The 12,133-nt window shown below is 48.7% G+C and overlaps 1 protein-coding gene across 2 annotated transcripts in view; it reads right to left on the bottom strand.

The window, feature by feature from the left end:
- GALNS (galactosamine (N-acetyl)-6-sulfatase) overlaps positions 1 to 12,133 on the bottom strand; it is a 44,913-nt gene that overhangs the window by 26,516 nt on the left and 6,264 nt on the right. Inside the window, exons 2-8 of one of the 2 annotated variants that reach the window (XM_064723493.1) lie at positions 11,634 to 11,759; positions 11,292 to 11,435; positions 9,462 to 9,528; positions 9,227 to 9,354; positions 8,402 to 8,541; positions 7,117 to 7,220; positions 67 to 203 (exon numbers count right to left, since the gene is read on the bottom strand). In XM_064723493.1, the coding sequence (XP_064579563.1) occupies positions 67 to 203; positions 7,117 to 7,220; positions 8,402 to 8,541; positions 9,227 to 9,354; positions 9,462 to 9,528; positions 11,292 to 11,302 (587 nt within the window). In that variant the 5' untranslated portion in view covers positions 11,303 to 11,435; positions 11,634 to 11,759. The remainder of the gene's footprint in view (positions 1 to 66; positions 204 to 7,116; positions 7,221 to 8,401; positions 8,542 to 9,226; positions 9,355 to 9,461; positions 9,529 to 11,291; positions 11,436 to 11,633; positions 11,760 to 12,133) is intronic. The other variant, XM_064723492.1, reaches the window with a different exon arrangement.

Here is a 12,133-nt window from a genome sequence, read left to right as displayed (position 1 = left end):
GGGGATAAAAACCCAGCCCAAATCTGGCATCCCTGCAGGCAGGAGCAGCCTGGGATAATCACTGACCTGTCAATGAGCTTGCCCTGCAGGATGACAGGTAAAAGGTCGATGCCATCAATCTGTCTGTCACTGGGAGGCTGCAGACCCGCCAGGGAGAGGCTGGTGCTGAACAGATCCATCACACTGCCCAGCTGATGGCTGACCTGCAACCAAAAACCAACAGGAGCACGTCTGCAAAGAGCCCTTCAGGAAAATCGACATGGAAACAGGTTCCCTCCAAAGCAGCCTGAAAACATCTCCCTTCACACTGCTGCAGCCACCAGTGAACTCCTCTGAGAACAATAAAGCAAAGGAAACAATCCTTATTTCACCACTTCCAGGGAGAATCTGCATTTTTTATTCTTTTTTCCATTTTCCTCTCCCTCTCTTCACTCCTGTGTATCCCTTTTCCAGGAGTGTGCTCTGTCACAGGGCTCAACTTAATTTAGCAAATTCCAGCTCATTTGTGGATTGAAAAATCAGCACTTAAACCAAGGGGAAAAAAGTCCTTGATTTGTTCCCTTCTCCAGGTCATCTCTGGAGTCCAGAATACCCTGAGAGAGTTCCCAGAAAGCACAGGGATAGATGGATAATAACAAAAAGAGCCTGATGACTTCATCTGCAAACCATTTCCAACAATTCAAGAACTGTAAAGTTGTGGTATTTTTAGTCCATATTTTAATAAGGGAGAAAAACATCTGGGTTTGGCTTCAATGGAGATGTGCAAGGGTTTTTTTCCCCCTTTTTCCTTACTTGGAAGCCATACTCATCTCTATGCTCTTAATTATTTATATTTTAAAACCCTCCCGAGTCTGTTCTGCCTGATTCTTTGTGAGCCTTTGCTCCCTCCCCGATGCTGGGAGCTGTTGCAGGGTGTTTAATTAGTCAGTGACACACTCAGTTAGAGCAGATGCTGCCACATCAGGAGCACCAGCACAAGATGTGACAGGAAAAGAGCATTTTCAGCCCCAGCACTTGTTGGGAAGCAAGAAACCATTGGATACAACCCCACAGCTGTGAGCACCAAAGCACTTTCTGACCAAAATCCAAGTCCAATCCCAGCAGAACAATTTTGGGACTATCAAAGACCTTTTACCTCTGATTCTACTCACAAACAGACCCCCAGCCCCTAAGCTGACACAAATTATTTAAATGTAACAAATGATGACACGATAAATTAATTCTTATGAGATGCTGGCTCAAAAATAAAGGGGAGAAAAAGGGATCCTAAACCTTGTATTAAGAGGCTGGGCTGAACAAAGTGAACACAAAGGAAGAATTAAGAAATTGAAAAAAAAAAGAACTGGAGAAAGCAACATGCAGGGGCCTAATTACAAGTTTAACATTACAATATCACATTACTTGATTACAGTCATTTCAATTTTTAATGGCTTTCATTCATCAGGAGGTGTTGGCAGGAACACATCTTATTAAAGCTGCATGCAAGAACCCTGCCACAATTCCTTGGGAGGAAACAAAGTGCAGAGCTGGAAGCACAGGAGGGAACCTGGCTGTGCAAATCCTTGGGAAAGCAGCTGGATCAGCTGCCCATGACCAACAGGGCCCTCAGTTCAGGATTTATCCATGGCCACAGCCTGGGAAAGGCCCTGCCCAGCCTGGCCTTGGGGGAGGCACAAAGGGAGACCTTTCCCAGACAAGCTGTGGCTGCCCCAGCTCTGGAAGTGCTCAAGGCCAGCTTGGATGGGGTTTGGAGAACATCTATTCTTTATTTTAGTGCAGCCTTTTCCTCTCCTTGAAATTATTTTAATCATCCAGTCCCAGCTCCAGCAGGGCCATCCCAGAGCACAGGGCACAGGATGGTGTCCAGGCAGCTCTGGGGTGTCCATGAGGGATCTCCACATCCCCTCTGGGCACAGAGGAGAGCTCTGCCTCAGGGCCAGGTGGAACTGCATGGGATCATGGAACTCCCTGGGGACATGGCCAGGGTCCCTCTGTGCCTGTCCCTGCACAAGGACATGGCTGAGCTCTCTCTGGGCCCTGTCCCTGCACAAGGACACAGCCAGGGTCCCTCTGTGCCTGTCCCTGCATGAGGACACAGCCAGGGTCCCTCTGAGCCCTGTCCCTGCACAAGGACACAGCCAGGCTCCCTCTGAGCCCTGTCCCTGCACAAGGACATGGCTGAGGTCACTCTGAGCCCTGTCCCTGCACAAGGACATGGCCAGGGTCCCTCTGAGCCCTGTCCCTGCACAAGGACATGGCCAGGGTCCCTCTGAGCCCTGTCCCTGCACAAGGACATGGCTGGGGTCCCTCTGTGCCTGTCCCTGCACAAGGACATGGCTGAGGTCACTCTGGGCCCTGTCCCTGCATGAGGACATGGATGAGCTCCCTCTGGGCCCTGTCCCTGCATGAGGACACAGCCAGGCTCCCTCTGAGCCCTGTCCCTGCACAAGGACATGGCTGGGGTCACTCTGTGCCTGTCCCTGCACAAGGACATACCTGGGGTCCCTCTGTGCCTGTCCCTGCACAAGGACATGGCTGAGGTCACTCTGAGCCCTGTCCCTGCACAAGGACACAGCCAGGGTCCCTCTGAGCCCTGTCCCTGCACAAGGACATGGCTGAGGTCACTCTGAGCCCTGTCCCTGCATGAGGACATGGCTGAGCTCCCTCTGAGCCCTGTCCCTGCACAAGGACACAGCCAGGCTCCCTCTGAGCCCTGTCCCTGCACAAGGACATGGCTGAGCTCCCTCTGAGCCCTGTCCCTGCATGAGGACATGGCTGAGGTCACTCTGAGCCCTGTCCCTGCATGAGGACATGGCTGAGGTCCCTCTGAGCCCTGTCCCTGCATGAGGACATGGATGAGGTCACTCTGAGCCCTGTCCCTGCATGAGGACACAGCCAGGGTCCCTCTGAGCCCTGTCCCTGCACAAGGACATGGCTGAGGTCCCTCTGAGCCCTGTCCCTGCACAAGGACATGGCTGAGCTCCCTCTGAGCCCTGTCCCTGCATGAGGACATGGCTGAGGTCCCTCTGAGCCCTGTCCCTGCACAAGGACATGGCTGAGCTCCCTCTGAGCCCTGTCCCTGCACAAGGACATGGCTGAGGTCACTCTGAGCCCTGTCCCTGCACAAGGACATGGCTGAGGTCACTCTGAGCCCTGTCCCTGCACAAGGACACAGCCAGGGTCCCTCTGAGCCCTGTCCCTGCACAAGGACACAGCCAGGGTCCCTCTGAGCCCTGTCCCTGCACAAGGACATGGCTGAGCTCCCTCTGTGCCTGTCCCTGCACAAGGACATGGCTGAGGTCCCTCTGAGCCCTGTCCCTGCATGAGGACACAGCCAGGGTCCCTCTGAGCCCTGTCCCAGAGCTGAAGCTGGCCCATGAGCAGCTCCCAGCCCCAGAGGTTCCTCCCTGGGCTCATTCCCACCTGCAGAGCTGCAGAAGGAGCAGCTCCAACCCCTCCTGCTCCCCCCACCCAGCCCCTGGCTGAGCCCTTTTGTAATCAGAGCTCTCACAATTTCTCCATCTAATCCAAAAATCACTTTTCCTGTTGTGGCTCCGTCCCAGCGCCTCAATCTTTTGATAAGAGGCAATGGCTGACCCCGGGCTCGTGCCTTTAATGTCACCTCATTTATCCAGAGCGTGGGGACACTCCTGGGGGGCCACCACGCTCCCCTTGTCCTGGCCCTTATTAACCAGCACCAGATGTAGATGACTCTCTTTAATCATCCAATTACGTTTCTGCTCTCAGACAACATTTTTGCCGTGAAGCAGAGAAAACTTCTTAAGGAAATTAAATGCCCATGCCACAGCCACTTGGATTTATCTGTGCTCTGCAGCAGCACATTGAAGAAGGAAAAAGGAAAAAAAAAAAAAAAGGTTAATGTTTATATAAAACTTTGAAGTATTTTCAGAGAAAAAATAAAAAAAAAAATTCCATTTTTCTCCTGTCAACAGGGCTCTTTCATTCTAGTTGCCTTTCCCTTTTATTTATTTCATTTTTTTTTCAAGAAAAGAAAAAGAAAAATCCAGAGAGGGCAACAGCCCAGAGAAAATAAATAATATATAAACGGAGGGAGATCAGATATTGCTGTATCAGTGAGGAACAGCCGGTATTACGCACGTAAGGACGGATTTTTTCCCCCTCCTTTCCCCCCCTTCTTTTTAATAAACTCTCAGTATCCACACAACGTCTTTAAGAAAATGAAATCCTTTTGCTGTGGGCCACGGCGCTGGAAGAAATAGTCCCCAGTGCTGTTATCAGTGCTTTCAAGCTTTAACTCTGAATCAAAGGCGACAATTAATAAAGTCGCCCCCGCCAGGAATGGAAAGGAGGAAAGCTAAATATTTGAAACTGGGTGAACAAATGTCAGGGTGTTTTTAAATAAAATCCTTTTACAGTTATCACAGCGAGCAGACCTGATATCCCTGTCTAATTCAATTTCAATTTGCGCCCCATGGGAGATAGGGAAGAAAAGGTTGCAATGCTGTCTTTGGGTTGATATGTTCTTTTCTCCTTCAGGAAGCAGGCACGAGAGAGGAAGGGGAGGAGGGCGAGGGGAGAGAGGAGGAGGATTCAAATACCAATAGAATATGATTTTTTTTTTCCAGCTGGATCCTTCCAGAAGGCAGATGTGATGTGGGGAATGTTGAAACGCTGATTTGTTGTGAATTCACCTGGAAAACGGAGCCGAGGAGGGAAGTGCAGCCAGGCTGTTTGTGTGGGAATAAATATTCCTGGTGGGGAGCAGAACTCACTGAGTGTTGATGCCAAGAGCAACACACACTCCTGAGGCATCTTTCCCCTCCAAAAACCTGCAAACCAGCCAACTGCACCAATTATCCCCAGCTCCACGGAGAGCCTGGCAGGTGCTCCCACCCTGTCCCTCACTCCTTGTGTTTAGACCCTGCTGCTCCTGTATTTTTATTAAAGGAATGTGTCCTTTAATAAAAATAAAACCCCCCAGCCTTATGGATCAATAAAATTATTAACAAACTGCCAGGTGGAATCATGGAATGGTTTGGGTTGGAAGGGGCATGAAAGCTCATCCAGTGCCACCCCTGCCATGGCAGGGACACCTTCACTGTCCCAGGTGCCCCAAGCCCTGTCCAGCCTGGCCTTGGGCACTGCCAGGGATGCAGGGGCAGCCACAGCTGCTCTGGGCACCTGTGCCAGGGCCTGACCACCCTCACAGGGAGGAATCCCTTCCCAATATCCCACCTAACCCTGCTCTCTGGCAGTGGGAGCCATTCCCCCCTGTCCTGGCACTATCTGCCCATACAAAAATCTCTTTCCCTCCTTCCCAAGGCACTGCAAGGCTGCAGTGAGGTCTCCCTGGAGCATTCCCATCAGCAGACAGAGCTTTCCACACAATATCTGGATTTCAGTGGCCAGAGACACAAACCCTCCTTTCCTGGCTGCAGCTGTTCCACCTGAAACAGCTCCTGGCCCTTCCCTTGCTCCTCGAACCCCTGCCCTGGCAGCAAACCCAGCACAGGAAGGACTTGACCCTTCAGCTTTGTGCTGAAGTTCAGAACTCCCAAACCTTTGCTTCCTTCAACTCTGGACAAGTAGGAGCAATGAGAGACTTTGAAGCAGCTTTCCCACATTTCACAGCTACCTGGAGTGCACTGGGGCTGAGCAGTTAAATCTCCTCCAGAGGATGGTGCAGCTACAGCAAGGTACAGAAAAAAAAAGCCCAAAATGCAGTGGTGGACACAAGTCTCTCACCTGTGGTCAGGGCTGCTGAGGAGCAGTGCAGGAGCCTCGAAGGCAAGAACACAAGCAGAAAACACAGGTGAGTTTCTATCACAGTTCCTGAGCAGCAGATAAGGAGGATTTGAAGCTGAGCACGTGCTGAAGGCTGACACTGGCGTGGTGGAGGAGAAATTTTGGGTGCATCCCAAAACCTGGGAGCTCCAGGCACAGCTCAGCTGCCCAGCCCACCCTGCACACACAGCTCTGCCTCTTCCCAGGAATTCCAGCAGCAGCTCCCAAAATCTACCTGGGAGAGAGGTCCCAGCCAGGCAGAAAAGAAGCAGGCACAAGGATTTCTCTCTCCTCCTGTTCTTAATTATCCTCAGAGTTACTACAATGGAAAGAATTTTTAAATTTGGGCATTTTCTCGTCCCCATTTATAATGCGTGTTTACTTTTAGCACATTATTTAGTTTGGACCCAGCAAACAAAACACTCAGCTGCAGTTTCATGTTCTCCCTTGCTAGCCCAGGGCTGTTGTACTTGGCTTGCAAAGGCTTTATGGAAATGTTTAAATTTAAACAAAACGACTGTTTTCATTTCAAATTAGAAAAATAATAAACCATCCTTGGTAGGTTTGGTGAACTCTCGAAAAATAATGAAACCAAACCACCCTCCTGCCCTCAGCTGCAGATCTGAGCTGCCTCATGGTCCCTCCTAAATGTAAATGATAAATTATCATTAGCCTGCCTCAATTAAACCACCCCAATGGAATGCAACCTCCACAAATGTTTTATTTATGACCAGTTTGCAGGCTGGAGCACAGAGCCCAGCTAATGAAGGATCACTTTCTGCAGGGCTCAGGGATGCTCACCAGGGGGAGGGGGCTCTGCTGTCCCTGGGATCCTGCAGCAGGACTGATTGCATCCTTCTGTAATGAGAGCTGGGACAAGGGGGGCTGGCAGGGCCACTGGGGGGTTATTCTGAAGTGATCATATCTGCATTTGTGCACAGGCAGCACACAGCAATCGTGTGGTGTCTGAACCTCCCTGAGTGGGACTTTCATCAAGCACCAAAGTGAGAGATGTGAGGGTCAAACCCTTCAGTACCTCAGGGCATGGGGAATGGGGAGCAAATTCCTGCTCTTTATGCTCCAGTTTGTTCAGACACATGAGAAATATTGAGGTCCAAAAGACTAAAGAGGTTAAAAAGAGCAGGAAGACAAGAGCAGAGCCTCACAGCAAAACTGAGCACAAATTTTAACGCAAATTTGCATTAAAATGGCACAGCTGTCTGGGGCAGCAGCAGCAGCTCCTTATTCACACAAACACCTGGGCTTGGGGCATGGTAAAAGTGTGAAGCAGAGCCCCCTGAGCCCAGCAAGGAGCCCTCCATCCCTGCAGCCCCCCAGGCACAGACTCACCCCTCCTGCAGGGATGTGGCCGGGCCACCAGGCGATGGCCGGCTCCCTCATGCCACCCTCGAAGGTGGTTTGTTTTCCACACAGGAAAGGCCCATTGCTTCCTCCTAGGGACAGAAAAACAGCCTTAAACCCCACAAAACACCAGCATTTCACAGGACACTGTCACCCAGGCTGGTTTGAAATGATTTCTCATTTCTGCATGGATGCTTCTTCAAAGGACACGGCCAGAGTTGGGTTTTTGTCATTATTTCTTTGTTTGTTGTGTTGTGTTTGTGGGTTTTTTTTTTTTTCAATATCCATTTGTGATGAAATTTTAAGAGTGTCTTTTCATCACAGGGAGATGGTGACAGTTAAAGACACCTGGCTATCAACAACCAAATGAAAACCAAACCCCAAACAAACAGGAAATACCTCACTGGTGTTGTCCTTTCCTCTAAGGGTGTTAACTGCTGTCTGTAACCAAAGGAAATCTGACACTTTCAGGCAGAAATAGCATTTTTTCATAATGATTTTAAATTTTATAGTACCAGAACAATATTAGATGAAGGTGTAAGAGAGAGAAAAATAATCCTGCATTCCCTGAATGGTCACTCAGAGATGGCCAGGGCTTTGCAGGAATATCTGGAGTTTTAACCCAGCCCTGGAGCTCAGCTGGCCAAGGAACAATCAGGGAGGTCTCATAACTGATTCCAGGTCACACAAAGTCAAAGCCAGTGGCTGAGCTGAAATCAGAACTCAGGTTACTCCCTGCTCTGTGGTTCAATAACCACAAGCCAAGCCTGGCTCCAAAGAGAAGAGAGCAGGTTCTAAAATCAATTTGCAGTGATTTGTTACAGAGAAACCATCACTGAAACAAGAAAATTTCTTAGCTAACAAAACTCGTTTCTCTTCTTGATATTTTTCATGAGAGCTAAAGAATGAGGGACTCTTGAAGTGTCTCTAATTGCTCAGAAGGCTGAAATATGCATTTGGCAGATGGAGAGTAAACACCCTGCTAAGTTACTGAGCCTGGCTCCCAATAAATTACAGAATATTCCCTCCCTGACAGTGCAAATACACACAGGTAACAGCAACACTGGGACAGGAAAAATTCCATTTGGCCAAGGACACCTCCTCCAACAGTGACCAGAAGCACTGCACATAAATTATTCCAAACATAAATACTCTGTCTTTTGAGGCTTCTCCTACCTCATAACACAGACTCCACACACAGGGATTTTTTTCTCCTCAGAGAGAGATTAAAGCCTTGATTTCCCAAGGCCAGGTTGGTTCAGCTGAGCCTCACCTTGCTTGGGAGCTGAAATGAGAGCAGCCCCGTTATCAGAGGTGAAGAACACAAAGGTGTTCTCACTGATGCCCAGCTGCTGGAGGTGCTTCAGGATTTTCCCAACGCTGTCATCAATCTCCCTCACAGCATCCCCATACCTGAGGCAAAAGGAGATGAAAACACTCAGAGCAGCAAGAAAGGGTCAGCACAATGAGTGCAGTGGATTTCATTTGTAGCTGTGCTGCAGAAATCCTTCTCATGCATCAGGTTTTCTGCTGCCACTGCAAACCTTTGTTTGCAGCCCTTGGGTACTGAGGGTCAGGGTTTGCTCAGGTGTGAGCCTTGAACTCTTGGACAGAGGAATTCAGCCATAAAATTCACAAACACAGGCAAACCCACCTTGCCACAGACTGGGAGGTAATAACATGGCTTTCCTTATGGTTAGGAACTTTGAAGCAACACTCCCAGTGTCTACAGAGCTCTTTGCCTCCTCCAAACTGCATTTTTAGGAGTGTTTTCTATTTGCTGGTCCCATTTATAGGCTTTTAAAAGAGGCACTGATCATACAAAAGCCTCCTAAAAATTCATCTGTGCCACAGACAGCATTTCACTCCTCACACAACTGGCACAGGAGCTCAGAGGCCCCCTCCTCCCCCTGGGGTCATGTGAGCTTCACTTCAGATTAAAGCCAAATTATGAAACAACAATTCAAGCAAATAATGCATTTCAGCACACCCACACTTGAGGGGTGATCCATGCCTTGGATCTACCAAGCACTGCTCAGGTTGGCTGTGGCAGCTGCAGGAGGAATTCATTAAAACAACCCCAAAAAGCAGAACTTACAGCCCTCTCTGACTCGTGCCCAGGAACTGTTTGGAGGCATAAACAGGAGCGTGGGTAGCATCAATTGCCCAGTATAAAAAGAATGGCTGCTGGCTGGCCTGCTGCTTGCTAATAAAATCCAGAGCTTCCTGTAAACAACAATAAAAATGAATTTATCCTCTGCCATCAAAATTTCTCCAAAAAAAAAAAAAAGCAGAAAGTCACCTTGGCTTAGAAGCCAGCACTAAAATAGTACCTGCAGGTAGAGCTGAGTCAAGTTGGATTCACCTGTCTTCAGATCAATTTTGAAGTCTTCATAGTATCTTAAGATAAAAGGAATCAGAGAGGGGAAAAAAATCAATCCTAAGGAATAAGCATCAAAAAAAGGATTTTTTTCCCCTTTTATGGACTTTTTTCCCCTTTTATGGATTTTTTTCCCCTGTGTAAGGAGGTGACAAACAAGTCATAGCTACTCTTCAGATATTAGAAATATGTCACCATAATTGTTCTTATGGGAGAAAGTGGTGACAGAGCTTGATGCAAATTAATGACTTCAAGTTTTGGACAAACCTGAGGGACTGGCCTTTTGCTGTAGGGGGCAAAATGCTTTAAAATCTCCTGGTGATTCATAAAGAGCTGGTTGAAATGTGAATAAAATTTCAGAAGCACACAACAACTTTCAGTGAGACAGAGAAGTGCTGGAAGCAGAACCTGGGCTGCTTTGGAAACATTATTTCAGAGGGCAGAGAAGGGCCTGGGGAAGTGCTCAGGGGAGTTACAGCAGTGAAATGAGACAACAGCAGAGTGAAAAATGAATGGAAAAGAAGGGCCCAGACTGCAGACTGGGAGCAGGGATGGAGCTATGCAAACACACAAAAAGTTATTCCAAACAGGAAGAGAAGGAACAAAGAGGTCTTTCAGTGCAGAATGGGAGCAGCTTCCAAGAGTGGAAGCCTTGATGGTGCCAGGGATGAGCAAACAGCTCTGGCAGGGCAGCTCCACATCCCTGCACCATCCACAGGACACTTCCAGGCTGGTCACAGTGTTGGACCTTTATGAACCACAGAACCAGGGGATCCCAGAATGGCCTGGCTTGGATGGAGCCCTGAAGCCCATGCAGGTGTGAAATGGCAGCAGGGAGAGCCCAGAGCAGCCCAGGAGCTGGGTTATGTAGGAGTGATGTGGGGGTAGGATGGTGGGGATGGACAGAGATGAGAGATCTCTGGAGCCAGGTCAGGAATTTGGGGTTTTTGCAAAGGGCCTGGGTGCAGGGCCCTGCTGGGAACTGCCAGCCACAGCTGGAGCAGGACTGAGAGAGAGAAAGAGAGGGAAGGCAAGAGTGTGGTAAAGAGGATGAGACAGAGAGGTTCCTGTTCCAATACCATAAATCTTCTTCAGTGTTGAATACTCCAATTCTCACTAACCAATCCAGTACAAGATACAAATCCTATAGCATTTACATACAGCCTATAAGAATCATTACATTACCATACTGTGTTACATTTTAAACCCTAAAAACTCCTCTTTGGCCCCTTCTGCCGAGCTGTGGGGTCTGCTCTGACCCTTGGAGCTGTCTACAAGCAGAGGGTGTTGTTCCATCAAAAGGGGATTGCCTTCAGTGGCCATATCATTGTTTTCCAGTCATTCACTGAGGTATTTCAAAGCTTGCTTTCATTTCAGTCTCTATATTCTCACAATCTTTTGCCAGGCAATGACATTTATAGGGCTCTCCTGTTTCCCTTCCCCACAGTCCCTGTACACGGGGATGTTGGGGTGCTCTGAGCTGTTGTAGGGCCCAAAGTGGCAGTTTGGGGACCCAAACCACTCCCTAAAAACTCCTCTTTGGGCCCCTTCTGCTGAGCTGTAGGGTCTGCTCTGACCCTTGGAGCTCTCTGCAAGCAGAGGGTGTTGTTCCATCAAAAGGGGATCACCTTCAGTGGCCACATCATTGTTTTCCAGTTGTTCAGTAACTGAGGGATCTCAAAGCTTGCTTTCATTTCAATCTCATTTATAGTTTCCATAGTCTCACAATCTTTTGCCAGGCAATGACATTTATAATCTCTCCTGTTTCCCTTGCCACAGTTACCTGCCAGCCATGTCCCAGTCCCTGTACACGGGGATGTTGGGGCGCTCGGAGCTGTTGTAGGGCCCGAAGTGGCAGTTTGGGGACCCAAACCACTCATCAAAGCCGTGCCTCAGCGGGTGGAACTGGGGCCTGTGCCCCAAGTGCCTGGCAAGGAAAACAGCAGGTCAGAGCTCAAATCCTACTGCAGAGCAGCCACACAGCATCAGCTCATCAGAACAGCATGCAAGAACACAGTCTCTGCCTAAGAAATCCAAACTCAAAGCATTTCAATCACATGAATGACTCCAGAGCAGTGTCTTGAGCCCTCTCACACTTGTTGCAAGCACAGCCATGCAGACTCACCCCAGTGCTCACTTATATTCCATTTTATTTACTCTCCAATCACTGTTTTCCATTTTTTCCTTCCACTGGTGTCTTCTCCCATGCTGTCTGATGATCAGCACTGATGGACTACACTGCCCCAAACCACTGCAGAGATCACATAATGTTTCACTTAAGGATTCTGATCTATGACAAGTCCCTCTTATCCCACTGAGCTGTAAAAACACAAGGCAGAGCTCATGAAATGCACCATTCCATCCTCATCCCCTTTATGGAGCGTTCACGCTGCCAAAATGGTACAAAGAGACCTGAATGGAAATGAAATGAGGTTTTTGTGTGCACATGTGGACATAAAACACATTTAGCTACTCCTGATGACAGCTCCTCTCTACTGTGCAGCTTGAAAATCCTCCATCCTTAACTTCCAGATGAGGCTCCTCTCTAATCTTCAGGTTTTGTGCTGCAAATTCTGCATTTCCTGCATTTGTAGCACCTTGAAGACAGAGAATCCTCATGCTCTC

Source organism: Zonotrichia leucophrys, chromosome 11 (genome assembly GCF_028769735.1).
Source record: "Zonotrichia leucophrys gambelii isolate GWCS_2022_RI chromosome 11, RI_Zleu_2.0, whole genome shotgun sequence".
NCBI classification, from domain to species: domain Eukaryota; kingdom Metazoa; phylum Chordata; class Aves; order Passeriformes; family Passerellidae; genus Zonotrichia; species Zonotrichia leucophrys.
This window is presented reverse-complemented; position numbering and strand designations above follow the sequence as displayed.